This window comes from Pleuronectes platessa, chromosome 18, assembly GCF_947347685.1.
Source record: "Pleuronectes platessa chromosome 18, fPlePla1.1, whole genome shotgun sequence".
In the NCBI taxonomy this organism is placed as follows: Eukaryota; Metazoa; Chordata; class Actinopteri; order Pleuronectiformes; family Pleuronectidae; genus Pleuronectes; species Pleuronectes platessa.
This window is the reverse complement of record NC_070643.1, coordinates 2,225,622-2,243,526: the sequence shown is the minus strand read 5'-3', so window position 1 is coordinate 2,243,526 and position 17,905 is coordinate 2,225,622. Positions and strand designations below refer to the sequence as shown.

Below are 17,905 nucleotides of genomic sequence, written 5' to 3'. Positions count from 1 at the left end.
GGAGGCTCTCGGCTGACGTCCCCTGTGTTACGGCGTCGGAGGTCCTCGCGGTGCCAGCTCCAGCCCCTTCTCCAGCACCTGCTCCAGTCCCTGCTCCGCGCCGGAGGCTCTCGGCTGACGTCCCGTGTGTTGCGGCGTCGGAGATCCTCACACCGGCGTTGGCTCCAGTCCCTGCTCCAGTGCCTGCTCCAGTGCCTGCTCCGCGACGGAGGCTCACGGCTGACTTCCCATGTGTTTCGGCGTTGGAGATCCTCACAGCGGCGTTGGCTCCAGTCCCTGCTCCAGTCCTTGCTCCAGTGCGTGCTTCGGGCCGGAGGCTCTCGGCTGACGTCCCCTGTGTTTCGGCGTCGGAGGTCCTCGCGGTGCCAGCTCCAGTCCTTGCTCCAGTTCTTGCTCCAGTGCCTGCTCCGCGCCGGAGGCTCTCGGCTGACGTCCCCTGTGTTCCGGCGTCGGAGGTCCTCGCGGTGCCTGCTCCAGTGCCTGCTCCAGTGCCTGCTCCGCGCTGGAGGCTCTCGGCTGGCGTCCCCTGTGTTTCTGCGTCGGAGGTCCTCCCGGTGCCAGCTCCAGTCCCTGGTCCAGTCCCTGGTCCAGTTCACGCTCCAGTCCCTGTTCCATGCCAGAGGGTCCCGGCAGACGACACTCCTGTCGAGGTGTCAGAGGCCTCTGCGGAGTCTGCTCCAGTCCCTGTCCCGCGCCGGAGGGTCCTGACTGGCGTCGCTCAGGTTCCAGCGTTGGCAGTCCTTACAGCGCCTATTCTGGTCCCGGTTCCGGCTGCGACTCCGGTTCCTGCCCCATGTGCAGGGCGGAAGCCGGAGCTCTTGGACTCTGCCCTTGAGCGGCCACGGTGCCGCCCTACAGAGTCTCTGAACTCTGCACCTGAGCGGCCACGGTGCCGTCCTCCCGTGCCTATGAACTCGGTCCCTGAGCAGCCACGGCGCCGTCCTCCGGAGCCCCTGAACTCTGCCCCTGAGCGGCCACGGTGCCACCCTCCTGTGCCTGTGAACTCTGTCCCTGAGCAGCCACGGCACCGTCCTCCCGAGCCTATGAACTCTGCCCTTGAGAGGCCACTGAGCCATCGGCCCGAGACCCTGGGCATCTCCCGGATTCCCTTCTCCGGTTCCCCCCTCCTCCCTCCCGTCTCGGTTCACATTTTGGACTGTCTTGAATCCGGTCCTTGAGGGGGGGGTACTGTCAGGTTCTGTCAGTTTAGTTTGTGTATTTCTGCCTCTGTGTTTTCAGTTTCCTGTTTTATTTTGTAGTCTCTGTTCCTTGTGGGTGGTTTCTGTCTTCACTTCCTGTCTTGGTGATTGTGTTTCTAACTCCTCATGTGTTGCACCTGTGGCCAATTACCCCTGCCTTCCCTGTGTGTATTTAAGCCTCTGTCCTTCCCCTTGTCCGCTGTCGGGTTGTCTGTTTTTCAAGCTTTGTTCCATGTTGCGGTTCTCGCTGTGTTCCATGTTGCCGTTTTTCCTGCTGTGTTTTTGGTGCTTTCCTGTCCTGCGTTCCTGCCATGTCCTGTTCTCCTGAGTCTAGTAAGCTTCCTTGTGTTTTTGTCTTCTTGTTCTAGTTCATGTCTTTTCAGTGTTGTAATTCCTTTAGTGTTTGTTTTGTGTTTTGTTAAGTTAAAGTCTCTTTTTGTATTAAATACACCTTTTGTTATATACCTCTGCTACTGGGTCCATCTCCTTTCCTCAAGTCGTGACATCCTTCGTGTAATATTTAAGTAAGATAGGCATTAGATGGCTATTAGTTGCAACAAGCAAGCCGTAACCATGATTCCTGTGAGTGTTGGGCTAAGACACTTTGTATTTCAAGCAAAAATGCCTCAAAAAGTGTGTCTCTTGTACTTGTATGAACTGCCCAGCTGTAAACATCAGTTTTGCAGAAAAAGAGGTTTGAGCCCACCCACATGGATAAATGGAGATTAAAAACCACATTTTCTCGCACATAGAGAGACGAAAGCCTGTCTGCGTCAGTGAGCAGTAGGTGCTTTAACTCAAACATCTTCCCCATGATACACAACAGCCATTCCCAAGGCATCATTAAGGTACAGTAATCAGGGCAGCATGTGGGCAGTCATGACAGTTTTGCGTAAATGAAAAGAGCACTCCTGTGAAGTTTGGAAGGTCTTCGAGAGTCTTCAGCAGCGAAACTAAACAGTTTGTCCCTTTCCTTTTTGCCTTGGTTGGAGATTCATGTGAAATCAATTGCCAGTTTCTGTGCAACAATGGGAGTGTGCTCATTAGTGGAGCTCGTGCTCTTTGGTCATATTTCTTCTATTTGCTAGGTGGCAAGAGGGCACTTTAAATTCCCATCGTTCCATGGCAGATATGCATGCTCAGCCCATCCAAGATTATTTCTATGTGTGTGTGTGTGTGTGTGTGTGTGTGTGTGTGCGCGTGTGTGTGGGGCTTGCAGTAAGTGTGTGAGAGAGATCCACCTGCCTCGGCATATTTGTGCTTATGTGCAGCAGCTGTTTGCTTATGCGCCTACAACTCATAAGATGCCAATTATCTATGCCAATTAAATTTCTAGTCTGATTTGAGTAAATCTACCATGCTTAATGTGTAAACACTACAGGTATAATATTAAACCTGCTTTGCAGCTTTTTTTAGTCCAGTGCCAGAGGGCTGCATTCCATGACTTAATGCGAATTAGAGTTTAACTATTCTCAGTCTAAATGGTGGTTAAGTGCTCACTGTTGGTTGATCATTCTGGTTTATTACAACACCGTTGGGATTTTTGTGTTGTGGCCATCGTCCTTAAGGCCTTAGTATGCTTCTCCGAGTCCGTTGCGGACTGACTGACGGACGGATCGGACGGACCCTTTTTGATTTATAGTTCTACGAGCCTTTTTGTTGTGAAAACAATTCACCGCCAGAACAGTAGATGGCGCAACTGAAGTCGAGCTTAGAGAAGCCTACCTCATGAGGTATATAGAAGAAGTCCACGCTGGTTTATTTACGTCCTCCCGGCTCCTCACACACAGTGAACGATGGCAACTAACAGAAAAAGGATGTTGATGACGCGACAGTTTTTGCTGAATAAAGTGACACCCAGCGGGTCAAAATGCTTTTGTTATCGTGTCTTAACGCAGCGGTTCCCCGGTCTTGTTTCCAAACTGCGTTACTAATTCAACAGCTGCAACAGCTTGAAGCTACACGGAGGCAGCTAGCTCCCCCCCAGCTTCCACACACAGTCAGCAGGGACACCCGATACTAACTACTACCAAGTGTTTGCTTCTAACCTGACGGTGTTTGAGAAACAGTGTCATGACAGCCGTGGGATTAAAGTCAGCGGGTTTTTGCGCTGTTCCCACCGCAGTTAGCATGGTGGTTAGCCCGCTAGCCCCGTTATGAAAGTTCGTTATAACCTCATGTGACCGTACACACATGCTGTAAGTGCTCTAACCAGCCACCGTCAGCCGGACAACGCCGCTGGCTTAACACACTTGTCACATTAATCATAGAGTCGTAGTTGTGATTTTGGTTTATTGTGATGTAGGGAATGGAACAGGAAGTTTCCATTCCGAAATGCTGGCGTTAGCGGACCAATCACAGCCAAGGGCTATCCGTGGGCTGTCCGTCATTTTGACGTGTAGTTAGAAAAATGAGAGCTGCACGAAAAGCTCTGCGAGGAGCCGCGGAGAGGCACGGAGAGGGCGGTCCTGTCTGTCCGTGTTCGTCAAAACGGAGAAGCATACATTGGCCTTTAGTTATAACAAGTCACCACATGCATCACAGAGATGTGGGATCATTGTGTCTACTGTTGCAAGAAACATTAACAGTCAAAAACGCACCCCCAGGTAATTGTTTAGCAGAAAACGATTGTGATTGGTAGAAACGATTGCCTTGCCTGTTGTAAATGTTCTCAGTTGACAGACCAATTCTCCAGTTCAACATATACCTTCTGTACAGCTCATAGCTCCACTAGGATTCTCTGGTTTGCTGTAAATGTTTTTGATTTGCACACTTTCAGTTTAATCTTCAGAAAAATCTGACTGACACTTACAGTATACAAGGCTTTCAATTAATATGCATCATCTATTGATGTTATCAAACCTTGTTCAGTTGAAAATTAAAATTTGATATTGAAAATGTTATAATTACTGCTACAGTTGCCTGCCTCTGGAGGTCTCATGTGGACCTGGGCCACTGCACTGAATGATTTTACAGCGATTTTCACACAATGTAAACCTTTTTAATAGAGATACAGTCACACAAACGCACACAGTTATGTTTTTGAACTTGTCTGTGATGAAACATTGCACATGGAGCAAAAGAAGTTTTCTAATGAGGAAAATCTGTGAATTGTCTCACATAGTCTTTAGCAGTATTTATGATCTGTGAATGTGCAACATTAGTGTTAGACATGCTGGGATTTCCACAACCACAAGCAAGGAAGTTTGCTGACTTGAATTGGAAATGTCGGAAATCAGAACTCTTCTAGTCCTATCGCCCACTCAAAGCACTTTTCAGTACAATGTGATATTCACTCATTCACACACACACATACACACACACATATACACACACACACACACATTCATAAACTGTTTGCACAGCGATCAGGGACAACTTGGGGTTCAGTAATCTTGCCCAAGAACAATTCCGAATGCGGACAGGAAAAACACTGAAGAACCCCAGACCTCCTGGTTAATGGACGACCTTCTCTGTACATGTAAATTACTTATTTTACAAGAGGGACTGCTGTGATTGGTGAATCTGGCATAAAACATCAGTGATTGGTCAAATATGTAGAAAAGCTGCTGTGATTGGAAAAGATTGCAGGGAATCGCGCAGAATGAATTGCGTTGATTATTCCGATTGTGACATTGAATCTTCCTGGAGTGCCTATCTATTACATTATGTTAGACCAGGGGTGTCCAAACTTTTTTTCCCGAGGGCCACATACAGAAACAAATCTGAAGGACTGGGCCACTAACCCACCACACCCCCTGCCCTGGAGCGGACTGTTGACAGTGCGACTCAACCGCGTCGCTCAGGATGGGGGTGCGTGGCAGCGTGGCGGCGTTCTGAGGGACAGCTGGCAAGTCAGGGCTGAGAAGTTCAATACAGTGGGCCATAGTCCATTATATTACAGTACAATTCATTTATCTGATGCCTTTATCCAAAGCGACTTACAATAAAGACCAGAACACTAGGTGGAGTAACGTTTTTTGTCAAAGACGACCTTACAGACGCCTTCTTTGTGTGTGGCAGTCGTCGTCAACTGTTTATTACTTTATTACTTTTTCTGGAAGACAATTTGTCCCTGATCCTTCTCCACAGCGTCTTACACTTGTCGACATGCAAACCGACGTTAGCCGAGATGTCCTTCCAGGAAATGCAGGCCATCTGCGTGTCCGCGTATTCCGTCAATGATGGGTTATACAAGTGGTCATACTTTCGGACCTCTTCTGCCAAACGCTCTTCTATTTGGTCCATATTCGTTCTACTAAATCTTCAGTGGTTTCTGCCGGTATTATGAGGCATGAAACCGGAAATGTGACTCCAGAAAGGATGTAGTTAGCGGACCAATCATAGCCTTGCGGGCTGCGTGAGGCTTGCGTAGCTTTGTCGTATAGTTACAAAAATTTGGCAACGCACGCAAGGGGCTTTTGAGCGTACCCCTTCTTGCATGTCTCTGAAAACGCAGAAGCATCCACCGGCCTTAAGTGCATCAACCCCGAGGGTACAAACCCAGAACAACAAGAATCAAGAAAGTAAAATTTCTTCAAAAATAAAGCAAAACAAAGTGCTATAAGTAAGTGCCATTTAAGTGCTACTAAATTGTTAGTTAAAACATTTTTATTATATTTTTTTATATGTTAGATTTTAAGACATTGATGCGGGCCAATTAGAAATGGTCTTTTTGCTGTTATTGAGGAAATCAGGTCTATCACCGTCTCATAGTTTATAAACAATAAGGTTATAATGGTTGTCAGTGTTAGTTCCATAAAAAATGAATTTATCAAATATTTACTATGTGAGGTGGTACTGGCTCCTCATGATTCAAAGTGAACAACTGAATAATGACCCTAGGGCCTAGGCAGATGATGTCATCTTTGTTTAGATTGAAGGTGAGTCAGCCATTTTATCAAAGCATGAGACACCGCTGCCATCCACTATAATTTGTTGGTCTTTAGATCCATTAGATCTGGTACTGTCAAACTACCTAATTCCTTTCTGCACACACGTCCAACACAAAGCTGGCTTCACTGGTAGCTGATATCCAAATGCTGTCTGCCATAAATCATTTACAGACAACTTCTTGGACAAACTGTACAAAATTCCTCCTGAAACCACGTCATAAAAAGCCTAAACAATCCCAATAAAATGAAACCGAATCATAGTGAGGTGAGGAGGGGGGGATCAGCCACTTCCTCAATGCTGTTACTCTACAGGGGTGTCTGTTAAAAACAAAACATAATTTAAAGGTACAGTTAACCTAATTTTGTAGACTGTTCAATTGAATTGCTTATTGCACCATAGGTCCATAAAGTAAAACCCATGGTAACCATAGCAACTATACTCACATCAGTTAATAGTCGCAGTAAAAAGTGTACCTGTAGCTATTATCTTCATTTAAATGATGGAGTGCTTCTCATGCAATATTTTTTCTCTTATGGATATGTAATAGCTATTTTTGACATGACTGAGCTACTTACACTAATTTTACGCTGAGCCTACTGCAACTCCGTCCTGGCTAGTCTACCTGCTAGTGCCATCAGACCTCTGCAGCTCATCCAGAATGCAGCAGCTCAACTGGTCTACCTAAGTTCACTCACATTACATTGCTCCTCCGCTTCCTTCACTGGTCACCAGTAGCTGCCTGTATCCGCTTCAAAAAACTAGTATTAGCGTACCGTGCTGCCAACGAATCGGCTTCAGTCTACATCCAGGACATTGTTATTATAGGTTATTATCAACCCTGTTCACAGTACTTGAGTTGGAAAAGGAACACTATTCAAAAACAGCAAAAACAACAAAACCGATGTAGAAATGGAGAGAACATACAAACTCAACACTAGCCCTGGTCAGATATAGCATTCGAACCCAGAACCTTCCAGCAGTGAGGTGAAAGTGCTAAGCACTGTCCTACCGTGTCACCCAGTTTACAATTTATAACACATATGTTATTAATTGACCCCGTCTACAGTTTTAAATATGTGTTTTGTAATGACAGATTATGGGGGAAATTATGCACAGGATTATTTAGATGTTAAATACAATGTTTACCATTTTCTTGATTTCAGTTTAGCATCTTGGCATGCTAACTTTACCCTACAGACGATGTATGACTCATGACTGCTTTATATATTAAGTTGTATTGTGGACTACTTCAATAACTGCTTAATAATAACAACAACAACATAATAACACTAGTAATATTATTATTCAAACAAGAACATTTTAAAAAGCTGATAAAGGGCTAAGTGAATTCATCATCAAAAGTTGATCATCTTTTCAATTTGTTTGGTCAGAACAACACAATGTCATTCCGGCTCGTTTGCTGTTTGTTTGAAAAACAAACAGCATTGAAACACAATAAAATACATTAAAGGCATGGGTCTGAGAGAAAAACAAGGAAATTGACCTGTGGGAGAGCAGATTTTTTCTTTTAATCACTTATGAGGCTGTCTGCCCTTCAACAAGCTCCCCCAGCCCGGTAAACACACACACTCCACAATTAGAGCCAGTTATATCCTAATCGATGAAGCAGATTCACATTCTTCAGTGGAGATCTGATAACAGCGATAACAACCAGGAGGTCAGCCTGAACCCTCTCTATTCATCTCCATTACTGAGGGGCTGGAAGACAGTAATGACAAGTGTATCTCACTGGTTCAAAGATAGTTTTTAAGCGCTTAATAATCTAACCAGGACAGAGTTTGAAATCAATTGCAAATGTAAAATTATTAACGAGCACCACGTGTGAATGAAATATCAATTTCAGACTTGTAGTGCTTGGAAACCCTCCATTCCACAGTGGAAGACATTCTCATGAGTGGATTTACTTTTAAGACCCTGTGGGGTTATAGTGTAGCTTTTATCAGATTTATTTAAAGATGTATTCAATTATATAACTGAATGAAATATCTCAACAGCCATTGGATAGATTAATGAAATGTGGTATTGATTCTGCATTAACATCTCCTTATCACTTTGGTACAGGTCTGGAGTTGACGTCCTCATGACTTTCCATTTGTTTCAGCTGTACCTTGTGTTTTTAGACAGCTACTGCTTCTTCTAAAGCCGGGCGGACACTGGGCATATTTCTTAATCTTCTAAATCGTGTAAACTCACATGGGCGCCCGTGGCTCAGGGGTAGAGCGGGTAATCTCCCCCATCCAGCTTGTCGAAGTGGCCTTGGGCAAGTGACTGAACCCCAAATTGCCCCTGACGACTGTGTCGGCAGTGTATGATTGATGTATGATAGACAAATGCTGCACATAGATGCACTGTACGAGTGGGAGTGTGAATGGGTGGGTGGTAAAACTGTAGAAGGGAAGTGCTATATAAATACAGGCCATTTACCATTTAGACCATTTACTACGTGTTTTTTAGTTTATTCAACCACACAACTACCAATGTTGAGCAAAGGGTAAAATAAGAGACAATATTGTGTTTTTTATTCTGCAGCGGAGCTCAGATTAATATCACAGCAGTGTCTCAGTCAAGATTGGACTTTACTTGAATGAATCTAAACTGATTTAAGTTGTCAAGGCAAGGGGGAGGTTGCCTAGGATCTCACAAGCTATCCTGCTATTGGTGTGATGATTTCCTTTGGGGTGAGTTGCCCTAACTCGAGGACAATAAGATTTTGTTAAAGGTAAATATGTGTCTGAAACAGTGTCATGTGGTCCTATTAAAAACATGCAGGAATTTTCCAAGCTATTTGTAGTTTTCTTTAATGTTAAGTATTTGTTAAGAAACCAGGAAGGGGGCAAATACTTTTTATATATATATATATATATAAATAAAGTGCTGTGAAAAATTATTTGCCCCCTTCCTGGTTTCTTAATTTTTTGCATATTTGTCACAGTTAAATGTTTCAGATCATTAAACCAATTTTTATATTAGACAAAGATAACCCGAGTAAATATAAAATGCAGTTTTTATATGATGATATCATTTATTAAGGGAATAAAGCTATCCGAGCCTACCTGGCCCTATGTGAAAAAGTAATTTTTTTTTTGTGTGTGTTTTTGAACGATGACAAACCGGAATGAAAACAAGCCAAAACGAAATAGGAGTAACGAGGCTATTTTTAAGGAGTAGAAAGTACAGATATTTGCATGATAATGTAAGGAGTAGAAGTAAAAAGTCGTCTGAAAAATATATACTCAGTAAAGTATACATACCCAAAATTTCTACTTAAGTAAGGTAACAAAGTATTTGTACTTCGTTACTTGGAACCTATGTTGGTTACACACTTCCACAATCATACTGTAAAATGTACAGTTTAGGATACAATAAGCTACCTTTTTCGTTAACTTCTACACATATTAAACCTGCACTGTTGATTTTCAAAGTGTCTGTTAAAGCTTTAAATTTAATTCAGTATATCATCATTCTGTGCAACCTCTAGATATTAGCATGGTAATCATCTTCTGCAGGCATGTTGTCTGTCAGTGTGTGTCCTCTGTGTGGTCTGACCCATGTTGAATCATCTGAAGACAGAGGCTGTCCAGTGTTAGGAGACCTGACAGGCACTAACAAGGCCTGTATTTATCTGGTCACTGGAATGAACCATTGCACATTCAATGGCCGTGTAAGGTCAAGGGAGCGGAGGCATTAGAGGGACTTTGCAATGCATTAACAAAGTCTGACCGACAGACAACTGGCTGCCTTGTCATCATCCATCAGTGCTCTGGTGCTGGCCTCCTCGCTAAAGGAAGACCCTGGCTTTATTTATGTAACATGTAACATGTGCCCTTCCTGTCTGTGCCTCAGGTGTGACGAGTGCCGGCTCTGCTATCACTTTGGGTGCCTGGACCCCCCACTGAAGAAATCCCCTAAGCAGACAGGATATGGCTGGATCTGCCAGGAGTGTGACAATTCCTCCTCCAAGGTCAGTGTGTGCATATATATCTTTCAGAATGCAAGAGATGAGTTAGCTTGTGGTTTAGCTTCCTGCTTGGACAGAAATTAAAACCTGCATCTTTCCTTTTTTGGCTTGTGTTCTTGAAAATTTTAATTGTTATGCTGCATCACAACAAACTTGTTGTGATTTGTTATTGTTGATTTGTTTTTTGTTTCATTGGTACCGACTGAAATCACTTGTCTGTGTGGAAATAATAGTTTGTTATATCACCTCCAAAAGTCTAACAGGCCTCACCTATAACTGCAGCACTGCTTACCTTGTTGTTATACAAATAATTAGCTTATATGAGCAACTCTGAAATAGCTCTGTTATATCAGACGAACCCACTGAATTAGAATCAGTATAATGACTGTGACTTTTCAGAAAATGTGGTGTACGGTCCAATAGTATAATGTGAATTGTCAATCTTAGTCCTTTACAATCAAACAATTATCTAGAGCAAACAAAGCCAGCTGACACTTATAGACCTCTGACTTCTAATAAGTCATAACCAACACAACAGTGCCCACTTGCTACCAGTGAGTCAGCAGGTGTTGAAGTAATAGGATAGAAAAGGAATATCTAGTAAACTCATCATAGTAGGAAAAAAGGGCTGAATAGTTTAAATTCGCTGAGTGGATCACAGACGTGTAGGTCATGCTGGTCCTGCCAAATGTTGAATATTGTTATGTGATCATCTGGTTGAATAAATACTCATAATTCATACAGTATCATGTTCACTAGTTAGTACTGCACCAAGGATGTTGGCTTTGTTTCTCTTCATAATTCTGGAATTGGGAAGACTTGTCTGGTGAATAAACAACAAAATAAAGGTTCTGCTCATGGCTAGTACTTGAATGAAAAAGGAATAGGACCACATCATGAAGATGAAAGCAGCAACATTTTCCATGCAATTTCTGTGAGTTGGTGAGCATTTCGGTGTAAAGACATGCAGATACAATTAATTAAAGCAACTTAATTAGTAACCAGGTAAATTATATCATACATACATGCAAATAATTACTCAAAAAAGCTCAGTTTGGGTCTTGAGATTGGACTTAGTTCTCACCTGACTTGACTTGACTTTTTCCAATGCTTAAATGGAAAGATTTGAGAATTCCATGTGATATATAAAACAATGACTTCACACCTCTGCTCTACACTTGGTCCTCTCTGTGTAATGAGGACAAAAGTCTTGTCCTCAGTCACTCTCATAAATTAGCAATTTACACACTACCGATGATGAAAATGATGCTTGATGCTAATAAACACAGCACAGTACTTGTTCATATTTGAAAGCAGAATTAATATTTCCTTTCTTACTTGTTTGCTTGTTTTTATTGAATTATTTTGCAATAAAGGGCAACATTTGGCCGCCTCTCAACCTAAGTGATAAATGTATCCCAATTTCCAGCTAACTAGAAACTAGAAGTCTGTCCTGCTCGGCTAAATCTATGTGGAAAATGGGGGCTGATTGATGCTGGCAAAGAGGAGGGGAATTATAAAAGCCATATTAGAAAAGATAGATATTCTTTTATGAAAAAAACTAAAGGTTAAAGCTCTCTTTCACTGTGAAGTAGTCATCATATAAAACGATGTGTCTCAATATGTACTACTAGGGTTTTTACCTGAATTTAGGCAACAACTCATTTACGTTTCTGTTTGACATTCAGTAGTGTTTACACACTACACATATTTGCTGATATATTAAATTATATATTGAACTGATTAAGAGAAAAAAAAATCTGCCCAGAGATGCACTGTTTAAATGTGTGTGTGAATGTGTGGATGTAAAAACGGTACTGTAAAGCGCTTTGAGTGACAGACCATTTACAGACCACTTACCATTAAGTTATTCCAATTTTAGCTATGCTGAAAATCTTATCTGTGCTCTTTGGTATAATTGACCTGTACTCATACCAATGAATAACACATGAAGAAAAGATGAATGTCGTCTGATTATGGTTCCACTCAGTTGCAAATTGTTGCGAACCCAAGAGAAAGAGGAGCAACATAACACTGGATGAAGAACAGGCGAAAACGAAATTCGAAATAGAATAGCTGCTGGTTCTCCTGGTAAGGGGTTCAAAGTAAGCATGAAACCACACAACCAATGACTGGACGAGAATCCACTTGTGAATTTAACAAAGTAAGGACAACCAGTTCTAGTTTTAGCCTGACACAAGCTAATCCAAGCAGGTCCTCAGAGGCACCATTAACACAAGCAGGGAGGATCCAGAGCAGAGGCCCTCAGCCTGAGGAGCACGTTACACAATCTATTGCATTCACGTGGGGGGATGCAACACAACAGTAGTTCAGGTAATTGTGTCCTGTAAAAATTAAAGTGCTGTAAGTACAAACTTCTGTAAATGTTATAAATCTTTAATATGTCCTGCTAAGACAATTTTATACTCACTCCAGTCTGGGCAGACATGTCAGACATCCAGATTTCTAAAACCTAAATGTTAAAATTATATAACTTGCATTGTGAGTATGAGAGCATGCAAGTAGCAGCAGTTGGATCACAATTATGCGGCCACCCAAAGAGCAAAACACAGACAAAAGGTAAAATATATAATTTCTGACTTTTTCTTTTTCAGACCCCTTCATTTTTAGATGACTTTATTGTGTTATGGATCTAATTTTAAATGAATATATTTGCTTTTCTTGCCTCTCAGTTTGTTACATTTTTATAGTTGTTTTTCTCAAACTTATTAAAACTGAAATCATTCATATAAAAAAGCATTAAGACACTTTGTCACTCCAAACTGTGGTCTGGTGCATCCTGTTTGCTCAATTTACTTTGAGATTACTGTAACTGTCCGCGTGGGACATTGCAATTTATATTGGCGGTGTTGTCGTAGGTTTATATAAGACAAAACAAAAAAGGAAGTGCTTTATTTTGGTCACTTGCTGGTACGTGCAAGCACTTACCAGACGTGGCAGAACGAGAGCTAGAACAGAGGCAACAGCTTTTAGCAGCAGGAGTTGAAGGAGGAGGAGGATACAAGGATTAAACAAAACTGTTTAGAGATGTTCTTACTCGCAGCTTGAAGAGACAGTCAAGTCTCTGAGAGGAGCCTCAGGTCCAGCCCTATTTAATCAGACCTTGCCAGAACATACTAATACTTTGATATGTTTTTATTTTTAACAGAACTTTAATATTTGATGACACAAAGTGCAGTGAACACTTCCGAATTCCCAAAGTTGTCAAGGTTACATATGCACATAGATCAAAGAAAATACATTATCTGAAGTTGTACTGTTTTGAGTAAAGCTAATTTCATTTCATGGATTTTATGCTGATTGTCTAAAGCATTAAATGTTGGCCTGTGATGGCAATTAAGGAGGGAAATCAAAAGTAGTAAGATTTGTTATCTGCTCATGAACACAAAAAGTCACAGCAGTCTTTTCAATATGTGTCAGAATGTACAAAATATGATTTTAAAGCAGTGCAAGAGTAAACCTTTAAAAAACGTATATTGTACATCTTCCTGTTATGTCAGGCTGGTCGATTTGCTGATATTATATGGTTCAAAGCTTCATGGTTCATCAGTTTTTTTTCAACCTGATGTATGGATCGGACTGTTGAACAATTGTCTTACTACCACCACACCATCTCACACTTGACCACTTTACTTGAGGCCAACGTAATTGACCAATTGCCAGAATTCAAGAATGTCGCCAATTATGGTTTGAGCTTCACTCTGATGCTTGACATTTGTTCATACCAATGCTGTGCCTTTCAGGTTATATAACATCACATTGAACATGACAGTTGGGATGGTTAAGAACCCTCTGTCAGTTGCATCATTGCGTTGTGATGATAGGTCATAACTACAACATTGACTTTTGGTTGGTAATGGGAAGGGAACTTTGTTTTTCTGTGTCAAAGGTTTCATGTCATTACATATATATATATATATATATATATATATATATATATACATAGCAATTTAAGTTGTTAATTAGACACTATATAAACTCAGAGCATTTACAATTGATTCATAATTTATTCTATAGAGTTAAAACGAATAGTGAGATTTAAACAAGTCTCTGCTACTTCCGCCCCCTCCTACCATCTCATAAACTTAGTTTTCATTCCTTCTGGACTTTCTTGTCCCTGTGAAGTTGCTCCCATCCTCCTCCCCCTCCTCCCACTTGTTTACATCAAATGAAAGGACTTCAGGGCTTCGGCTCTCTCCGCCCCAGAGCAGGTCGACATTTCACTGGTGACAACATACAAGGTTTTTCTGTGTTGATGTGACAAATTAGTGTGAACGTTTTCTCCATTTCTTTAGCAAGCGAACATCAATAACTATAGGCCCCTCAGTCTTTACCATTCAGTTCATGTTTTACTTTAGAAATTATCTTATATGTATACATAAAGGGGTAAATAATTTCTAATTCAAGAGAACTTTTGGTATTTATTCAGCACATTGAAGAGACATGTTTAAGCAACAAATGGAAGAAAGAAGCCAACACGTGTACAACATCTCTAACATTTCAAGGGCTCCATTTTGAGAGACAGTAAAGAATGTGACATTTTTGAGAAAGCGTGGTGTACAAAGTGTCTCTGTAATAGCAAGTGTGTGGAGATAATTGACTCTACTAAGGGCATCTAAAAAGCACTCTGAAGATGAGAGCAGTATTTAAGGAAAGTTTTATTATCTACTTTTAAATGCCAAGCCATGCACCGTTTTTGCCTGTGGGGGGAGAATGTTTCGTAAATGTCAACATTAAGTGCAGAATATTACCTGATCGTCGCGACTGAGATTCAGCTGCTGGCAGAGATAGTGGGTGGTGAGCCCCTCTTCCTGACAGGCTGCTACAAAGAACGGTACAGGAAGTGATTTGTCAGAGCACCCTGCAGCCCTGCTCTTATCTGAGAGGAAGATGCATGATATCTGAAGGAAGAGGTGCAGGAAGGAGCAGCGAGTATCTTACAGTATGTGATGCTGACCACAGCTCTGGTTCAGGTCTCTTGTTTGAAAGCCAGCCATCTTATGTTTTCCACTGAAGATTCTAAAGGTTTGCTTGAAATATTGGCAACATAATTTGAACAGATTTTCAAACAATAATATCAAAATTATATCTTTGTCGTCCATCAAATTCTAAATCAGAATCAGAATCAGAATTCTTTTTATTGCCATGTATATTTGCACATACAGGAAATTGCCTTGGTGTGGTTGGTGCACTTTACAAACAACAAATTAAAAAACACAATATTGAACAATATAACAATATAAAAAAAAACAACAGTATATACAGTTAAAGAGTTACGTGCGGTTTTAAGGTGCAGAGATTGGTAATAGTGCCAGTAATATAGAGTTATAAATTATGTGCAAGGGTGGGTGGGGGGTGGGGGGGTCAGCAGAGTCAGTGTGATGCAGGGGGCTTGTTTGTGAGCCCCACTGCCATGGGGAAAAAACTGTTCAGGTGACGCGAGGTTTTAGTCCTGATGGCCCGGAACCTTTTTCCAGACGGTAGTCTCTGGAACAGGTGGTGAGCGGGATGGGAATGATCAGCAATGATCTTGCGGGCTCTCCTACTGGTCCTGGAGTGGAACAGGTCTAGGAGAGCCGGCAGGTCACAGCCGATGACTTTCTCAGCTGACCGGATGATCCGCTGCAGTCTGCCCTTGTCCTTGGCAGTGGAGGCAGCGAACCAGACGGTGATGGATGAGGTGAGGATGGACTCAATGATGGCTGTGTAGAAGTCAACCATCACTTTCCGTGGCATGCTGAATTTCCTCAGTTGCCGCAGGAAGAACATCCTCTGCTGGGCCTTCTTGATGATGGAGGTGATGTTCTCCGCCCATCTCAGGTCCTGTGCGATGATCGTCCCCAGGAATCTGAATGACTCCACTGTTTTAACTGGGGAGTCGCACATGATGAGGGGGGCGGTTTGGGCTGATCTCCTCCTGAAGTCTGCTACCATCTCTACAGTTTTTAAAGCGTTCAGCTCCAGGTGGTTCTGGCTGCACCAGGAAGCCAGGCTGTTTACTTCCTCTCTGTAGGCGGCCTCGTCCCCATTGGAAATTAATCCAATAAGGGTTGTGTCGTCAGCAAACTTCAGAAGTTTTACAGAGGGATGGTTGGAGGTGCAGTTGTTCGTGTAGAGGGAGAAGAGGAGAGGAGAGAGCACACAGCCCTGTGGGGCTCCAGTGCTGATGGTTCGGGTCTCAGAGACAAGCTTCCCCAGCCTCACGCGCTGCTTCCTGTCGGTCAGGAAGTTAGTGATCCACCTGCAGGTGGGCTCAGGCACGCTCAGCTGTGTCAGCTTGTCCTGGAGAAGAGCTGGGGAATGCCAGATTGTTATTACCTGTTCCAGATTGCCACAGTTAAAGGTGGGGCAATAAGTCGTAAACCGTGGCAAGATGCAATGAATCATAGAAATGGAAATAGCGACTCATTAGTTGTGGTAGATATGGATAATATACTCAATCACCATTTAAATAGAAAATGTAAATGAACAAAATCCTGATAGGTGTTTTTTTGTTTAATCTAGCAAATGAAATACCTGACAAATCAAAGCACTTCGATAGATGCAAAACTTGCACAACAAGACTAAAGGGTCTATAGCCAGATTATTTATTTAAAGCATGGCCTGTTGCTACTCAGAAGTGATATGATGATTCATATATGGTTGTTACATTGTTTCATTGTGTCATAATAGGTTGCTGAATTTTCAATTTCTGCTAATCCTGTAAAATGTTATCTACAACACAAAATGTGTTTTCTGAAGCCAATTTTCCGGAATGTGAGAGTGTAACATCCTCATTCTTCTACAAAAGTGCAATCAATTGATCGTCCTCCAACTGAACGGCATTATTGAGCACGCTACCACATATTTTTCATTAATCTGCCAATTGTTCAGAGGTGTAAACAAAGGCTTTGAGTATCTGAAAAACACATTGTAGAAAAACTCTTATCACATTTTGAGCTCTTGGCATAAATTTGAGGTATGAGAAGGGGGGGGGGGGTTCAACAAAACTTTGCATCTTTATTGCGATCCTCAGTTCATTTGTTGAATGTGTGACCAACCCTTATACAAATACACCAGAATGTCATTACTGTGGTTCTGCCAAAGAAAACAAACCCTAAGATACAAGTCTTTTTGTTACCGTGGGTGTTCTCTTATTGTCTCTCGATTAAAGGTCACAGTAAATGGGATTCGGTCTGTGAGGTTGTGATTAATAACAAAATATCTTTTTGATGAGGCTTTGTGTCTCTGATTTGTGTTGTTGTGCTGTTTGTCCAACAGTAGAAATTACAGAGGAGCCACTGGTTTACAGTGTTGCAGGAAAATGCAGAAGCTGAGCGTTGGTGCTGTTGCACACATTGTAGTCGTGCAAAGGGGCAATAAAAGGTTTATTAGACAGGCTTGAGTTCATTATAGACGCTGTGTTTCTCTCAGCCTGCTCGACTTAGATAAACCTCGCTCCGACCAAGGCCACATCCCTCCCGCTGTCGCCCCCAGCCCTCACAGAATTGATTTCAGTACTAAAGTGACAGTCTTGCCATAATATACGGATGGCCTTTAATTCAAGCCTGTTACCTTGCCAAGGGGTGCTTGTTTAAGGCTTTATTTACACCCTTGCAGCGCTGCCTGGCATGCTGGGCTCCACGGTGAATCACACCAGAAGATTTGGATAAAAGGTTTGAAATGCCAAAAGCTCTTAAAGTAGCTCAAGCAGTGTTTAGAGTACTCAACTGTGAACTTGTGTGGGATGCACTACTTTAGCTGCACTCAGACTTGTTGTCATCAAAAGGATTGGAACTGTGGAAATTACTGTCCGTAAAAGTTTCATTTT

At 42.2% G+C, this 17,905-nt stretch overlaps 1 protein-coding gene across 1 annotated transcript in view; it reads left to right on the top strand.

Annotated features, from left to right (window-relative positions):
- Positions 1-17,905, top strand: part of phf14 (PHD finger protein 14) — a 95,184-nt gene that overhangs the window by 64,189 nt on the left and 13,090 nt on the right. The window contains exon 17 of the mRNA XM_053446453.1: positions 9,960-10,077. Within this exon, the coding sequence (XP_053302428.1) occupies positions 9,960-10,077 (118 nt within the window). The remainder of the gene's footprint in view (positions 1-9,959; positions 10,078-17,905) is intronic.